The sequence below is a fragment of the Thrips palmi genome, unplaced genomic scaffold (genome assembly GCF_012932325.1).
Source record: "Thrips palmi isolate BJ-2018 unplaced genomic scaffold, TpBJ-2018v1 HiC_scaffold_18, whole genome shotgun sequence".
NCBI lineage: Eukaryota > Metazoa > Arthropoda > Insecta > Thysanoptera > Thripidae > Thrips > Thrips palmi.
The window spans coordinates 11,284,848-11,302,754 of NW_023144627.1; the positions used below are offsets into that span (position 1 = coordinate 11,284,848).

At 56.1% G+C, this 17,907-nt stretch overlaps 1 protein-coding gene across 9 annotated transcripts in view; it reads right to left on the reverse strand.

Moving 5' to 3' along the window:
• LOC117645352 (sodium channel protein para) overlaps positions 1-17,907 on the reverse strand; it is a 50,174-nt gene that overhangs the window by 24,326 nt on the left and 7,941 nt on the right. For 3 of the 9 annotated variants that reach the window (XM_034385468.1, XM_034385467.1, XM_034385466.1), the window contains exons 1-2: positions 2,758-2,904; positions 1,031-1,066 (exon numbers count right to left, since the gene is read on the reverse strand). In XM_034385468.1, coding sequence (XP_034241359.1) covers positions 1,031-1,066; positions 2,758-2,904 — 183 coding nt within the window. Of the gene's footprint in view, positions 1-1,030; positions 1,067-2,757; positions 3,136-3,641; positions 3,779-11,158; positions 11,223-11,321; positions 11,355-17,907 lie in introns of those variants that run through there. The other 6 variants (XM_034385465.1, XM_034385464.1, XM_034385472.1 and 3 more) reach the window with 3 other exon arrangements.

Sequence of the window (17,907 nt, forward strand, 5' to 3'; positions counted from 1 at the left end):
CATTAAGAAAGGGATAAAGGTTTTATTTATTATTATTTTTTATTTATACATTTTGTGGGCAGTAATGAAACTATTATCATGTTTCATAATATTGGTTGTAGAGATTCAGAACCAAATGTGAATTTTCAAAACCAATTGATTCTAAAAAATTAATAAACTAGTTCTTACATTTCATAAACCACATCTGAAAGTTTAGAACAGCAAGTTATGAAATTTAAGAACTTTTTGGATATGAAATTTAAGATCCATTGTTCTACAAATAACTTCAAATCCAGATTATGAAATTTAAGAAGCATTTTTTTTAGAGTGCAGGGCAACTGCGCAAGAAAAAGAAGTTGTGGTAATTAAGTAAACAGAAACGAAAAAAGTGTGTGTAAATGGTATGTAAAGATGTCAGAATGTTCTGTGGAGAAAAGCAACAAAAGAACAACAAAAAAGGAAAGAAATAAAGTGCTGCATGAGTGCGGCAGCAGTTGGTGGCATTGATGTTCTCTACTCCACAGTCATCATAGAGCCTCACTTCACATATTCAATTAGTAGTTATAAAAAGAGGAAATAATAGCTAGTACAAATCAAAGAACAAAATATTAAAAACCATAACACCTTAACAATAAAATTACAAATAGAAAAAACTAATTTTCATCAGTATGAGAGCATAATTCCGATCTAGGTTCGGCCATGAACTCAACTAAAGACAGAAAGGTACAATAAAAATAAAGTAGCCAAGGCGCATGCAGATAATATGAAGGAAAGGTGAGCTCGATCCAACAGGAAGAAGCTAGAGGGAGAAGCGGGTGAGAAAGGATTACCAGAGCGCACACTGTCTCACTTGCCAGCTGGACAAGTACTGACACTTTAAAAACTTATTTTTTTTGTTTATGAAATTCTATTTCTGATTGCAAATGCGAAACCAGAGCTCAGTCACTAGCAAGTTCACTTCCGCCCTCCAAAAAGAAAGAAAAGAAAAAGAGGCAAGGGAGACAACAAAGCGCCCAGATGCGGGACTAAGGCTAAAGTCTCATGCTCTTACTTCTTTTTTCGATTTCTTCCGACCCATAAAATCGTCCTGAAATAGCGTAGGAATAGGTAAACGAAGAGCACACGGAAAGATAGACAGAGAAAAGTAGAGGACAGTACAGTCGCACACAGAGCGGAGAGATATGGGAGAACGCCACAACACTAAGAAGAAGGGCTCGACTCTTGTCTCGTTTTCCAATTTTCATAAACTTGTCCAGTGGGGATTTTTAGTTAGGACGAGCATTCTTTTGCCTCAGTTCGGCTTGCTTCACGCTTTATTTTTGCAGCGCGCCAGGCAGGTCAGCCATTAACGTGTTCTCCGGCTCGCCTGCCTGACAACGGCCGTCTTGTCCAAATTGAGGCTCGCGCAAATCACGACGCTATCGACCTGCCGGCCTGTCACGGCGCCAGGGGTCCCGGAGCCTTGGAGTCCTGGCCTGGTACAGGGCGTCGGGCCAAAAGTGGTTCCCCAAGGGAGGCGCCGGCCAAAGGAACCATTCCAATGTTTCTGCTCCGTTTTTATTGAGGAAACGAAAAAGGGGCTAAAGTGAAATAAATATGAAACAAGAGTCGAGCCCTGTCAGGGAAAACACACAGGAGGTAACTACAAGTGCGGTGCATGAATGTCGGGGACAGTGTCCTGGACGGCGTCCCTGGGACACGGTCAATCCAATATTCATGGCCGTTCAGAGCTCGATCACTCGGAGACAAGCTAATGCGGTCATTGACCAGGTTATATACAGCACAGGGAGAAAGAGAAAAAAAGAGGTCCAGGCAATGTGGCTAATATATTCACCAAGTAAATGCCGGCAATCAAGGTTAGGACATAGTTATGCAAAGTGTATTTATTGTTGTTGTTGTCCCTTTTTAACTTGCTTTCTTTTGCTACACGCTTGTCTCCGCGCGACGTTACGAACAAGTTGGAAGAGCACACAGAATATGCCTACACAAACAGGGTGGCAAAGAATTGCAAACCAAAACACAGGAAAAAAAATAATCAATAAATTAATAATGTACAAAAAAGTCGTTGTAGAATGGGATGGTGAGAGCTATCCGCGACCGTTTCATTCCAGCTGGAATGGGCTGGAAGTATCGACAGTAATAGTTTTTTTTTTTAATTTTTTTTTTACAGTGAACCGGGGTCGATGCGCCGTGCGGCAGCCCACGCTCGCCTCACCTTTCGGGGCCGGGTCACAGGCCATGGTAAAACTAACCAGAAAGGTAAGTACATTCAATCGATCCGGGTCAGGGTCGTTCTAAAAACGGCTAAGTGTAGAATTTTGTTCAATTTTCACTTTTCAATTCATTAGCAAACGAAACCTTGGCATGTCTCTGGTGTATTTTTTTTTTTAAAGAAAAAGCAAAGTCTACAATCAATAATCGATGATCATTTTTACGCTTAATTTTTAAAGACAAGGCGGAAAGGGTAAGGAAATCTTCGAAAACTACGACAGAAAAGAACAAGAATATATTGATAGTTAATATATACTGGTAAAAAAGAAACAACGCGGACAGTCTGATGCAAAAAATGCGAAAATTAAGTGAGGCAACATCTAGCTACACATTCAGAAGAATGAACCGAAGCTGTTCGAGCGCCCCCTAAACGCGCCATTCAAAATTGAAAACGTATGGAAACACGGTAAAGGGGTAGTGAGGAAGGTCCTGTCACGGACCACTGCTAAAAACCAACACTCGAGACAAAAAATGGGTAAAAAATTAGTGGCGACTTGAACCACTCACCTCCCCCTCCGCGCGCTTCCTCTCCAGCTCTCGGTGGCGCGCCTCCTGCTCCGCGATTCGCTGCTCGATGGCTGCTAGCGATTCTCTGGTGAAGGGTCGGAACAGACTGCGCTCCTCCTCCGAGACCGACTCCGAGCACTCGGACATGGTGCATGGGCCCCGCCTGCTCGGCCTTCTCACTCACCCCCACTGCTCCCCCCCTGCCTCCCCCTCCCCCTCGTCGCGTCCCCGGCCCGCCTAAGTTGTGGGGGCGGCGGGGGCGCGATTTGACGCGAAAGCCCGGGCAAAAGCCCCCACAAGCAAGAGCTATCTCCCCCAGCCTCCGCCTCCGCTGCTGCTGCTGTTGCTGCCGCCGCTGCTGCTCCTGTCATGTCCGACCTGCAACAACACGAGCAGAGCGTTAGACAAGGTAGACAAGGTAGACTAGGCTAGACCAGCCTCACAGTCTGGCAGTGGTTCGCATCGCCTCTCCTCTCTGCTTCGCGCCAGCCGGCGCAAGCGAGGCGCAAGCCACAGACTCCCCTAACCTCAAATTCCACGCGCCGTGCGCCGTGCGGTGGCGCGACGCCGGGCGACGCGGGGCGACGCGGGGCGATGCCACTGGCACTTTAACCTCAACGTCAACAAACGACTTTCCGCAAAGTACGTCTCGGAACACGGTTCAAACAGGTCGTCTCGTTCCCAGTTGAAGGAGCGAAGGAAACAACGACGGGAATTCGCGCTCTCAAAGTAAGGTAAAAGAAGACGGGTGATCGCCGGAACCTCCACTGAGATAGACATTTCTCCTCATTTAATGAGGCTGCAGCGATATTTGAAACACCACGCCAGAATGCGAGCTCCATGAATAGAAAAGACTGGCCAATGGCCGACTCCCCGAAACTCACCGTGGGTCCATGTAAGGCAGTGGAGATTACAGAGCAGCTGCTTGGTGTTGGGCGGCGGGCGTCATCGGGCGTGGGCCTGGGGCCTATGGTGACCAGGCCTGCCAGGCCCGGGCAGGGGAGGGGGAGCGGGGGGCTCCCTGCAACACAAAACACAACATGAGCAACACAGTGACATGGCCCGGCAGAAGAAACGAAAGAGCCTAACCTCCCCGCTGACGGCGAGGCGTCCGTTTTCCGTTTTTTTGACGGGTATGTCGCGACGTGCAAATATACCTGTTGGACCATACACGCTTGATGGCACGGCGGCACGGCAGGCAGGCCGCACGTCCCGACCACACCGGCTGGGTTACAGTGTGTGGGCTAGCTACGCCTGGCTACGCCACCGCCGAGCTCTGTCTCTCTCGCACCCCCACGGGAGACCCGAGTGCGAGCGACTATCACCCCGGTTTCGTAAGCAGCCCACAGCCACGGCCCTGCCGGGCGGTGGGGTGTTGTTTTCGTCTTGAGGAGAAGCGTTGGGGTGGGGGTGGGGTGGGAGGGTAAGTGGGTGTGGCCTGGCCTGTGGCCTGGCTCGCATTGCTTATCAGCAGTATCGGTCGCTTCATGCTAATGGCTGCGTTGCTCAGCCTGAGACAGGACTTGGCCTTCCGTCTGGCGGGGCCGGGGCGGGCCTGCCTGCCTGGCTGTCTGCCTGCCTGCCTGCCTGCCTGCCTGCCTGCCCGCCCGCCTGTCCGGGCGGCGCCCTCCTTCGACATGTTCGTCCGGATAATTGGAATAACGGTTTGTGTTCCTCTGACTTGCACCGCACCCCGTGCGTCTTCTCTTCCCTCTCTTTTTAGCAGATGATACCTTCACACTTGAAACATACTTAAAACTACCATACACAAATGAAGGTGTCAGCGTGCTTTTACTCTCGAGTCCAGAAACCAAGCGCGTATCCTAACAATATAATAGGGGCTGGCGGCCGGGGCGGGCTGGTGCGTGTGGCTGGCTGGCTGGCTTGCAATGAGGCGCAGCCTGCGCGGAATTCGACAATGCCTCCGCGGTACAGCGCCAGCGGCACCGGGCGTAAACAATGGCACCTCCTCCTCGCATTGACAATCCCTCCCCGCCTGCCACGGCGCGGAGTATCGCCCAACAATGCCTCCCGATTCGGCCCGGCCTGGGGCGCTCGCTCGGGCTCGGCGGCGTGCGGTGCAGGCCACAGCTCGGCACGGCTAGTACCAACACCGGCCAGCTCACTCGGGTCAGTGTATTTTGTTTCATACACATTTTTAAATACTATAGATACAAATACAAATACAAAGATCTTTGGAATGTTTATTTCGGCCTCTCGAGACCGGCCAGAGGGTTGAGTCCGAACAACTGAGCTCTCGGCCCGTCTCTCTCTTTCACCGGTGTGGGAGAGTGAGTGAGAGAGAGACAGTGAGACGAAGGCGGCGCTCGGAATCGCTCTGCAGGGGGCGACGCCCCTGCGGCTCGGCTCGGCTCGGCAGGGTTCGGCGCACCGGCAGGCCCGACTTGTCCAATCGACACCAGTACCGCCAAACAAAAAAATAAAAAATGGAGGCAATCGTGATGAACAAGCGGGAGAGGAGTCCGGGCGGGACCTTGCAGCATTAACAAGGATTACCTTTTTCCCTGTGTAGCAGACGCACACCAAATATTCACCCCTTTACCCCCAGCGAATGCTGAATATTGAATCTAAGTACGGTTCCTCGTACTCCTGCTCACATGCATAAAACACGGCGACGCGCCCCCACCCTGCCCCCACCCTGCCCCCACCCTGCCCCCGCCCTGCCCCCGCCCTGCCCCCTGCAAGACGGGGGGGGGGGGGGGGGGAACGGTCCCCTCGGGTAGGCGGCGACCGAGTCAGCCCGGCCCAGCGCGGCCCGGCGCAGCGCAAATTGGACGCACTGCACGCGACCATTAGCTAAATAAAGACAGAGAATCGCAGGACCGGAACTGCAACCGGGAAACCGCTTTTCGTTTTGATAAAACGTAGGATCATAAAAAATGTCGAGAACGGTTTCCAAAGCGCGTTACATGTGGCGCCCTGTGTATATTTAACAAGATAGCCTTTGAAGTCACAGCGGAAATGCGGGGACCCATGCCTTATTTTGCCACCCCGGCCTCCCTTTTCCGCATAACTCGTGATGTCTCTCTCGCCGTCTCTCGCACTCATTCGGCACTCCGCAAAAGAGAGACAAGGACATGAAGCCATGAAATGGCGTTCCGTCATACGTATGGAAGAAATCTCTCTGTTGTGGTGATCAACATTGTTCGACAGCTGCAATCAGAAAGTCGATACCAAAAGCTGGTTGCTACGACCGGACTCTTATAAGGGGACAACTATGCTGGGGTTTGTTATCCTCTTAGTGTCCGGTCGTGGCAACCAGCTTTTGGCTGTAGGTATCGACTTTTCTATTGCAGCTATCGAATTCAGCCAATCGAACAAAGTTGATCACCACAACGCAGGATTTTTTTCCCTGCGCGGACGTCGCCTTTGGAAAGTTGTTCCATTGCTGCGGCACAGGACACTGCGCGGACTGACACCGTATGTTTTCCTGTTCCCGTCCGCCCCCCAGAGGTTCTCGACTAAGTTGTGTGGGCGCTGCCGTGTCTGCCCGGGGGAGTCGGGGAGAGATGGGGGGGGGGGAGGCTCTAGCCACTGGAGACGAGCCAGCCGTCCAGCGCCGACTCCAGCGTAGTCCCTCTGGCTGCCTCGCTGCCTCGCTCCGAATGGCTGTCTGAAAGGCCGTCTGGTAGGAACCAGTATAGGCAGGATCCAGGCACGCCGTGCACGTAGGGACAGGGACTGCCGGGACTACGGGGACCACAGGGACGCGCCCAGGCGCCACATCGCCTCGTTAAAACAGCAAAAACATTTCCAGCGGGCTTACGCTTTCCTCGAAACAAACAGTGGATTATCAAAAATCATTTTTGTTATTTTTTTAGCGCGATGCACTGCTACACTGCCTTGTGACGCCGAGCCGCACGCAGACTGATTCCGAGAGTCTTTCCCGTCGCTCTGTCTCTCTCGCACCTGTGCGGAACGCCCCACGGGTGCGGGAGGGACAGGGCGACAGAAACGGCCCTCGGAATCAGTCCGCCGCCCGGCCAGGCGCGCCGTCCTCCGTCGGGGCAACTTCGTGACAGGGCAAGTACGATCCGAGGCCAGGAGTGCAAGTAGGGGCTCGAGGGGCGCCTGGGGCCGGGGGAGGGGGGTTGGAAAAGGGGGGGGGGTAAGTGCCGTAGCAAGAGTCCAAGCACCGCCGTTCCCGTGGTTCCCGCCCGCAGTCCCCGCCGCGCCACTGCAGACGGAATTTCCGGAGGGCGTGGAAAGGATTTTACTTTTTCCGAGCGACGTCGTCGCCGTTGAGTTGGGGCTTGTGGCTTGTGCAGGCTTGTGGCGCTGGGGCCGCGCCGGCCGCGCGGTGTGGCGGTGCGCGCAGCAAAACGCAGCAAGGCGCAGCAAGGCGCAGCAAGGCGCAGCAAGGCGCAGCAAGGCGCAGCAAGGCGCAGCAAGGCGCAGCAAGGCGCAGCAAGGCGCAGCAAGGCGCAGCAAGGCGCCTCAAGGCGCAGCAAGGCGCAGCAAGGCGCAGCAAGGCGCAGCAAGGCGCCTCAAGGCGCAGCAAGGCGCAGCAAGGCGCAGCAAGGCGCAGCAAGGCGCAGCAAGGCGCAGCAAGGCGCAGCAAGGCGCAGCAAGGCGCAGCAAGCGGCCGTCGGAAAACGATATCAAACTGAGCCGCGGGCCGCGGACCGCGAACCGCAGGACTCGCAGCTCGGCCGTACGTTCTTGCGCTCTGCACTTCCCGCCAAACTCCCCCACCATTCCACTAATCCACCCGCAGCCTCATTTCTCCCAAGCACACGTAGAAAAAAAAAAGAATTCGTTGTGGCAACGAAAATGTATGTTGATTTTGGGATAGCCAAAAAAAAAGGTTGTTAGGCGTACTTATCAATTTGTTGTCAGAACGAACATTTCGTTCTGACAACGAACGATATCGTCAGGAGGACTAAATATCATAAAACTGAAAAAAGTCAAATGTTTGTCCTCCTCACGAATTATTTGTCGCGAGAGCAAAGTGTTCGTTCTGACAACCAAACAACTTTTTTTTTGCTATCCCAAAGCTACATTTTCGTTGCCACAGCAAATTCATTTTTTAAGTGCAGTGCTCGGTTGTTCAGCCCCCTCTCTCTCTCTCTCTCTCTCTCTCTCTCTCTCTCTCTCTCTCTCTCACGGAAAATACACGCCGTTGGAATGCATCACCCGGCACACACTGAGAGAAAAGTTTTGTTGCCAGAATCGAACGTTCGGTAGCCACGACTAAACCTGTTTGGTAACTTTTGAAGTAATCAAACAGTTCGGTTCCCAGTACCGAAGTTGTTTTTTGATGCTGCTTGATGCTCATTAACAAACCAGAATGGGCCTCCGATGACCCTAGTTAGTAGCTGGGTAAAAAACAAGTTTATTTCTGACTACCGAACAATGTTTGATCGGTTGATCGACTGCATTGATCATTTTAACAGCGTCGGGCAAAATTGTCTCAGCCCGCGGATCCGTCTTTCCCGCCGGTATTCAATACCCACAGTCCATTCCCTCGCCATTCAAATGATTGGTGCGCGAGAAAACTGGTTACGCATCGCCGGGAGTTGAACCCCCGCCGAACCCGTCTCACTATCCAGCCTCCAGGCACGGAACCAACTGAGCCACCGTGACAACTGAGAAGGGACGGGATGTCGTAGCCTCTAGACTGACAGCCCGACAGCAGTGACGTCATTCGTCGTGTTGCCAAATTCATCATAAGTCCTGTCGAGCGTTGTGTTATTCTATCGATACACCAACCTAAGTCCAAAGTAGTTTAGTAGCCACGACTGAACTGGCGGCAATCGAACCACTTTCATAGTGTACATCATTTTGATTTTGATTGGATGGACCAAAGTTGTTCGTTTGTGCAGACAAAACACGATTTTTATCGGATACAAAAGGGGTTAGTGTTCACGACGAAACTCTTTCTACCTGGTTACCAAAACGTTTATTACCTGCGACAAAGCCTTATCAATCGAACAAAGTTCAGTACCGGCATCAAAACATTTTTCTCAGTGCACTATAAACGAAACAAGGATGTTACACGTCTTACTAATTCGCTTCGCTGCGGAGCGAATTAAACTCTGCACAAAGTTTGTTGGCATTTTGTCTCCCTCCCACTCTCGGCGTACGCGACTGACACTTCCAAAGGGTGCGGACATTTGGGGGGAGGGGGGAAGGGGGTCCACCCAGGTGCACTTGCTCATTACCCCCCACCACGGCCTGGGTAATTGGAGTAACTCATTAAGGGCAGGGACCTCCCCCCCCCCCTCCCCTCTCGGCCTTTCACCACGTTGCGCCTGGGGGCTTCCCCGTCCTGTATAGCACTTCACCCGGCCCGTACAAGCTGGCCACCATAACCGTGTAAGCCGAGGATCTTCTGTGAAACAAACGACCGGGGTGGGTATTCGAACCCGCGCCACACCTTGTCCGCGCGAGGTTGCTCCCGCCCGACCCTCAGCAGCAGTATTACGACTACGACTAATAACACTGCAGCCCGTGCGCGTGGTGGCGGTGGCGGGCGGCCGGATTGCAACACAACTTGTTTCCCGTTTCGATGAGCCGGGCAGCACACAGTGGGCCAGAGACCGGCGCTGGCGGCAAAAACTCAAGGCGCGTGTTGAGCTCCAGAGTCGCTAAATGGGACTCGAACCGACCGTGTGACCCCACACTGAGAGAAAAGTTTTGTTGCCAGAATCGAACGTTCGGTAGCCACGACTAAACCTGTTTGGTAACTTTTGAAGTAATCAAACAGTTCGGTTCCCAGTACCGAAGTTGTTTTTTGATGCTGCTTGATGCTCATTAACAAACCAGAATGGGCCTCCGATGACCCTAGTTAGTAGCTGGGTAAAAAACAAGTTTATTTCTGACTACCGAACAATGTTTGATCGGTTGATCGACTGCATTGATCATTTTAACAGCGTCGGGCAAAATTGTCTCAGCCCGCGGATCCGTCTTTCCCGCCGGTATTCAATACCCACAGTCCATTCCCTCGCCATTCAAATGATTGGTGCGCGAGAAAACTGGTTACGCATCGCCGGGAGTTGAACCCCCGCCGAACCCGTCTCACTATCCAGCCTCCAGGCACGGAACCAACTGAGCCACCGTGACAACTGAGAAGGGACGGGATGTCGTAGCCTCTAGACTGACAGCCCGACAGCAGTGACGTCATTCGTCGTGTTGCCAAATTCATCATAAGTCCTGTCGAGCGTTGTGTTATTCTATCGATACACCAACCTAAGTCCAAAGTAGTTTAGTAGCCACGACTGAACTGGCGGCAATCGAACCACTTTCATAGTGTACATCATTTTGATTTTGATTGGATGGACCAAAGTTGTTCGTTTGTGCAGACAAAACACGATTTTTATCGGATACAAAAGGGGTTAGTGTTCACGACGAAACTCTTTCTACCTGGTTACCAAAACGTTTATTACCTGCGACAAAGCCTTATCAATCGAACAAAGTTCAGTACCGGCATCAAAACATTTTTCTCAGTGCACCAATGGATTGCTCTCCCAAAGAGGAATCCATTGGTGGGGTCACACGTTCGGTTCGAGTACCATAGCGACACTGGAGCTCAAAACGCGTCTAGAGTTTTGTCCGCCTCCACCGCTCACTGTGGGGCAGAACGCCTGGCCGGGTAGGCCGCGCGGCTAACTCGCCTGCATTGCTGCACCGCGGCGGCCTACCTCGCAGGCGGCCTTCTCGCCAGACGCTCCCTTCTTCCTCGCAGCCCGCCTGTCTGTCTGTCTGCTGTCAATCTGTATTCCTGCTAGGCCATCACCCCACCCTTTCTCCCTTTCCCTCTATCTCTCTACCCCTGTTTCGCTGTTTAGCTGTGTTCGCCGAATTGCTACACGGCCACGAGACGATGGCGCGAGATTCGATATTCAATTTTTAATTTCGCATCACGCCGCGCGCAACTAGTGACACCGTGTCTTCGCGCGCGATTGAGGAAAGAGAGAGAGGCAGAGGGAGAAGGAGAAGGCGAGAGAGAGAGAGAGAAAGAGCGGGACAGGAAATTGGTTCGGCCAAACAGAACGGGGAACAAACTCGATGGGGCGCGTAGCATCGCGTAGCATCGCGTAGCATCGCGTAGCATCGCGTAGCATCGCGTAGCATCGCGTAGCATCGCGTAGCATCGCGTAGCATCCGTTAACATCTGCCGGAGAATCAAATGGAATCTCTGTCCGACACAGCGGGACGCTGCGGGGAGGGGAGGGGGAGGGGAAAAGGGGGGGGGGGCTGTAGCAGCGGACTGCGCCGTGCTGCGACACACCGCCACGTTTTGCCTAGGCCCCGCTACGGCGGGTCAAAGACCTCGCTCTGCCAAAAAACAAAAAATAAGGGCAGCTCTCGGTTGTAGTTGTTGTTGTTGTTGCTGCTGTTGTGTTGTTGTTGTTGTTGTTGTTGTTTTTCCACTCACCAGGGCTCGTCAGGGTCCGAGCCAGGCATCTCGAGGTCGTGATGGCCGCGTGAGCATTATAATCCTGAACAAAGAGGAAAGAAAAATATTCATGATTCGGGTCGTTTGGAAGGAAATGAAGCGGAAATCTGATTTGGGTGAAATCGAGAAACCAACTACTCACCAATAAAATCCTGTGAAGAGCTAGTTCTGGTCCCTGCAACAGACAGAGAAGACGAAAATTCGTTAGTAAAAGAGTCCGTTTGGGGTCGCGGGAGGACATGCGTGGCTGCCGGCTGTGCCGGCTTGCTGGCGGTCGAGGAGCGAGAGCGAAAAGGACAGCGGGAGTAAACAAACAGCGAGCTGCAGGCGGCGAAAGAACGCCCCTGGAACGCCCCTTAAACGCCCCAGGAACGCCCCTTCAACGCCCCTTCAACGCCCCAGGAACGCCACTGGAACGCCCCTTCAACGCCCCAGGAACGCCACTGGAACGCCCCTTCAACGCCCCTTCAACGCCCCAGGAACGCCACTGGAACGCCCCTGGAACGCCCAAGGAACGCCCAAGGAACGCACCGGCCCCGGCCTTTTGCCTGGCGCCTTTTCAAGATGCGCCTCGCCGGTTTACGTCGCATCATTTATGCACTCCTCGGCGGTGGCCTCGGTGGAGGCGAGCGGACGCTCCGGCCTCCCTCACGCACTCAATGAGCCTGCTCGGCACACAGGCCACAGGCAGCCACAGGCAGCCACAGGCAGGCTTCTTTGAGAGGCCCAGCCTCTCGCCCCGCTTCGCGCTGCTTTGTGTGCCCGGAGCACACTTATTAACCCGCAGTCTGGCCACGTGTTGACGGTGTTGACGGCCGAGGCGACACCGACGGCCACTCGGACGGCTGTGTTGCCATACACGCAGGCAGGATTAACAGAGAAGCGGCCGGAGGTTGGCAACCCTATCGACACTGGCGCGTCGTGAGAATTTTGGCGTACTTGTGTGGCAACACTGCTCCGGCAGGGCCGGCAGGGCCGGCAGGGTCCAGGGCGCGTCGGAAGCACTACTCGAGGGCGTCTGGAGTCTAACCGCCTCGAGAGGGAGCCGAGGCTGGAGCCGAGGGGAGGCGGCCGGCCAGCTCGGCTAGCAAACAAGGCGCAAATTCAGGTCATTGTTTAAGATGGTTTAGGGAACGGTTAAGTCGAGCGGGGCCGGGGGGGGGGGGGGGGGGGGGGGGGGGGGAGTCGGGGGCTAAGGGGTTTAGGCGCGTACGAGGCTCTCAAAGTGCGGAAGAGCGGCAAGAAAAGGGGGAGGGGGCAGTGGGGAGGCGATCATACAGAGGCAGGCAGCCCGCTGCAAGCTGCCCGCCCGCTCCGCCCGCCCCGCCCGCCGCGCGCCCCGCGCCTCCGGAATCGATAGCCCGGCCCGGCGGCCCGGCCCGGAGTCCCGGAGTGGAGACCGGGCCGAGGCCGGGAGGGCCGGCCGGGCCGCAGGCAGCCGCAGGCAGCCGCAGGCCGGGCTGGGCCGAGGCTCTCTCCCTGAGTCCCAGGGTCCCCGGCCGAGGCCGAGGCCTGATGCGGCAGTGCCTGCCTCGCCCTGCCTCGCCCTGCCTCGCCCTGCCTCGCCCTGCCTCGCCCTGCCTCGCCCTGGCGGGTCCGGGTCGCCACGCCGGCCCTCCCGGAGCCCGAGGCTACCCGGAAATACCGGGCGAGCCGGCACCGAGTATAAGCGTGCAGTTTGTCTGCCTTCCAGCGCCACATTCTTTTCGACATTGATGCGGTGCACTGGGAAAACATCCACACGTGACGAAAGAGGCCGATTTCACCAGAGTTGGCAGCAGCGAAACAAAAGACATTCGGTCCCAAACAAACAGACGACAAACGCGCACAAATCACCGTTAAAGAGGCCATTGTGTGCGCGTTTGTCGTCTGATTGTTGTGGACCGACTGTCTTTTGTTTCTGGTAAAATCGGCCATAAAACAAAACACCCGGATTTTTTTTTTCTTGCAGTCTCGATGAGACGGTGTTATGATCCCGCCGGAAGGACTCGCCGGTCCAGCTCGAGGTCTGAAGGCACAAATGACAGGCCTGGCCGTGCTGGCTGGGCTGGCCGAGCGGGGCGGGTGGCGCTAACGATACAGAACAGAGCGGCGGAGCGGCAGAGCGGCAAGGACCTCGAGGACACTCGCTGCCACGCCGCCACGCAAGCCGCCACGGCCCCTCGGAATTAGGACGGCCGGACAGCCAGCACAGCCAGCACAGCCAGACTGACCCTGGAAACTGGAAAGGACCCGAAAGGACCGCCGCCACTGTCGTTCTTTCCGCCATTCCGCTCAAGGTTTTGCTAAACATTTCCATTGTTTTTTTAGGGGTTGGTGGTAGAAATCTAGGGGAAATCACTGTGAATTTCAGTGTACAACTGCAATCAATTTCAATCTAATTTCGATAAAATTCAGGCCAAAAACTGCTGACTTTGGAGAAGAATTTCGATAAAATTTAATAAATTTTGATGAATTTCAATGAATTTTAGAAAGTTTTGCTCCACGTTAAGGCTTTTTTTTTTAAATTATAGTGAGGTTGGTGGTAAAGGCACCAACTGGAATTATAACCTTTCAGTCAGCCAAACCGGGACGCAATTTTGGGCGAGGAAGCCTTCCTCGCCCAAATTTGGGCGAGGAAACAATCCTCGCCCAAATTTGGGTGATAAAGTATACCTCGCCCAAAATTGGGTATTGATCATGACTTTTTCATTCTCAGTGCACCGAACAGGATGATCCACCGCCCCCTGCGGGTCTCATGGCTGGGCGTGTGGTCTCAACCAGACACCGGCATGGCCTGGCCGGCACAGCACCAACCGCGACCAACCGGCACAACGCTTCAAAACGCGCAACAACATTTTTGGAAAAAAAAAATGTGGCGTCATGGAGAAGTGTTTCCGGTCGGCGACGCAACGTCGCGCCGTGTGGCCGTGTCCTCACGCGACGCGTTGTGCGTCCGTCTCTGTCTGTCCTCGTCTCCGTCCCTCCCCCGGCGGCTCGGCCAGGCTCGACCGGGCTCGGCGCGCCTCTGCAGAGCTCTGGCACTGCCGTGGCACTGCCGTGGCAGTGTGTATTGCCTGGATCAATGAGCAGTCTGGAGAGAGCGAGACAGAGAGAGACAGAGCGCGACGGAGAGCGGGAGCCGTCTGCGCACGCCCGGGCCCCGTCCCCCTCCACGCCGCACACAGCTGAGACCGTCGCTGCAGCTGCCCCCTCCCCTTCTCCCGTTCTCTCTCCCTCCCCCTTCCTCCACTCACTCACTCTCTCTCACACACACACACACACACACAGAGCACCGAAACAAAACAGATTACAGGCGTCGTTTCAATCCGCTATGCAGCCAGCCCACTGCGGCCGCGGAAAAAGCTGTCTCTAGTACGGCCGGGTTAATGAGTACGAGAGAGAGGGGGTGGGGAGAAAGTGAAAGAGGTGGTGGGGACCACACGGAAGCTGCGGCACCGTCGTTATCGGAAAACGTGAAGAACCTGTGAAAAATTGCCATCAAAAAATACTTTTTGTACAGTGATTTTTTGTTATCTTTTTAAGGAGCATGAGAATGTGAAGGCTAGTGCAAGCCCGGAGAAGTATGACGCGGAGCAGTATTTTAAATTGGAGAGAGACCTCGCTGGCTGCCTCTCGCTCCCTCTCCCGCGCCACCTTGGAGCCAAGGCTGAGCCAAGGCAGAGCCAACAACCAGCAGACTGATTCCGAGAGTCGTCGCTCTGTCTCTCTCGCACCTATAGGGAACGCCCCGTGAGTGCGAGGGAGACAGAGCGACGAAAACGACTCTCGGAATCAGTCTGCAGTGTGGGGTCGGGAAGCGCCGCCGAAAACACGCGAGAAAAAGAAGGGCTGGAGACCCGCACGTCGCAACAACACACTGTTAGGACTGGCCCACCACAAAAAAAAGAGTGAGTTGAGAGCGAATCATGCCAGCGTTAACGGACTTGTTCACTCGCAGACCACGTGGTCGTTTACTATTGGTTGCCCAGGAAAAATGACGAAACAAATGAATAACGAAGAAGAAGCGTAAAGTTTACTCGCAAAGTAGGAAGACCCGGAGAATTTGTTTAACCAAGTGACTGGGTGCGATGCGCGAGCGTGCGTGCCGTCACGTGGCTGCGGGGCGGGGCGGGGCGCCGGCAGCCCGTTGCCAGGAGCACGGAATATGTATATGGGCTCTCCGATTTCATCTCGGCAAGATAATACAGCAGAACCCTGAACGAAGGGCGCACAGTGGGCCGGGAGACCGGCGGAGGCGGCCAAAACTCTAGACGCATTTTGTGCTCCGGAGTCGCTGAGTGGGACTCGAACCGAACGTGTGACCCCACCAATGGATTGCTCTCCGAACGAGGAATCCATTGGTGGGGTCACACGCTCGGTTCGAGGCCTGTTTAGCGACTCTGGAGCTCGAAACGCGTCGAGACTTTTGGCCGCCTCCGCCGGTTTTCTGGCCCACTGTAGGCGAGGCGCGTGACGCGGGGGCACGCACGGCTCTCATCTCGGCGGCGGCGTGCGGGATCTGCTGACTGGATTGTGTTCCGTGTTCTCGGCGGGGAGCGGGGTGGAGGGAGAAAAGGAAACTGGTGCGACGATACCCCGCGCGAGGCTAGGGTGCGGGTGCCCTGTTAACGCCGGCCATTGTGAGGGGGGTAGCGGCGAGGGCACCGCCCCTGCACCGTCCCGCCCGATCGGGCGGGGTGGGTCAAGTCCCGCTGTGAACGCGGACCGGTTTTGCCACCTAAGAAACCGAAGCCCCCACGATGGACCAGCAGCCGAAGGGTAGCCAACGTCAGCTTGCCCGCGGGGCAACTTCCCCAGAGCAGCCAAGACGTTGCCCGGCAGGCAGGCTGAGGCTGGCATTCCTTGCATCAAGGACGACAGACTTTGCCTCAGTAGCAGCACTGCGACCGGTGGCGGGGAGCGCCTGTGGAAGCCGGGGTAGGCAACGCGCCGCGAGGCCGTGCAGCGCGTGGCGCGGCGCGGCCTACCTCGCAGGCGCTCCACCCCGGAGCACAGTGGACCAGGCGGCCAAAACTCTAGACGTGTTTTGAGCTCCAGAGTCGCTAAACACGACTCGAACCAAACGTGTGACCCCACCAACGGATTCCTCGTTCGGAGAGCAATCCATTGGTGGGGTCACACGTTCGATTCGTGTCCCACTCAGCGACTCTGCGGCTCAAAACGCGTCTGGAGTTTTGGCCACCTCCGCCGCCGGTCTTCTGGCGAATCCACTGCGCGGTGGCCTCGATCACCATGCAGCGGGGAGGCAAAGATGGCGAAGCCGATGAAGCGCGTTTCACGCCATGGAGGCCGCCGCGGTGGCCGGGCCCACTCGGCCATCCATTCCCGATGTCCGATAGCCTCCCTTCCGATGAGGGGCCTCCGCGTCGGTGCGTCACCGCGTCCTCGGTGCCGTGCTCCAGGCCGTCCAGGCCGTCGCCGTGGAGTGTAGAGCCGCGCGGCCGGCCGGGATGCAGATCCCCGACGGGACTCCCAGTCCGGGAGCAACGCGCCGAGCACGTTCACTCGTCATCAGCGAAATGACGAAACACGGGCTGGTGGCTGGCGCGGCACGCCGCGGCACGCGTGGGGGAGTAGAGGGAAACGAAAGGGAAAAGGGAGGGAGGGGGGCGGCTGGAAGTGACGGGGGAAATGGACGGGAACAGAAATAAAAAAGGAGGCAACGCGAGTGGCAATGGAGACCGAGACACCCCGAATAAAACGGATTGAGTGAGTCATCTGGCCGCGCCGTGGCGGGGCGGGGCGGGGCGGGGCGGGGCGGGGCGGGGCGGGGCGTGCCCTGCCGTGCCATCCATTGTGGCATTCGACTCTTCATTTCCGATGCAGCCGTTTGTCCATCCGCAGCGAGAGGCGAGAAGCAGCGTCGAATAAGCACTTCCTTTGACACACCGGCCGGGCTGCCGGCTTAGCCTTGGTGTGGCCCGGCATCCAACGCGCCCCCGCACCCCGCTGATCCGACGCCGCCGTCACGGACCGAGCTCTCCCGCTGCTACAGTATAATTTTATTTTTATTCTTTTTAGAGTGAGCTGAGCAGATTTATGGGTCGACAAGCATGCGGAGGAGGCCGCGACGACCGCGGCGCACCGCAAGCAGCACGCCCTCGGCGCCCTCGGCCTCCTGTTCCGTCCTGTTGCTGCAGACTCCGAGCCGATGGCGCCAACGGCACGACGCAGCCCCAGGACCGCGATCCGGGGAGTCTGAAGGACTTCAGAATGAGATCACCGCCATCGTCTTGGGGCCGCCTCGCCCTGAGGCCACCCCGCCCTGAGGCCACCCCGCTCTACGGCCGCCCCGCCCTGAGGCCGCCCCGCCCTACGGCCACCCCACCCTGAGGCCACCCCACCCTGAGGCCACCCCGCCCAGAGGCCACCCCGCCTTAAGGCCGCCCCGCCCTACAACCGCTCGCCCAGAGGCCACCCCGCCCTAAGGCCGCCCCGCCCGGCCGCCGCGCCTTGAGGCGCGCACCCTGTCGCACCCACCTTCCAACTTTTCCAGCCGCCATCGATTAGTTGTTTTGAACAAGTTGCCGCAACGCGGGGCGCGGAGCCTCGTCGAGGCGCGACGGGGCGCGGCGGGGCGCGGCGGGGCGCGGGGTGGTGGAGGGGGGGGGGAGGTTAAGTGCGGCAGCCGCACGAGACACGCGACCCGCGCCACGCACGCCAGCACGCAACACGCCTCGAGGGGGCGGTGTGAAAAAGACACGCCGCAAACAGTGCAGCTAGAT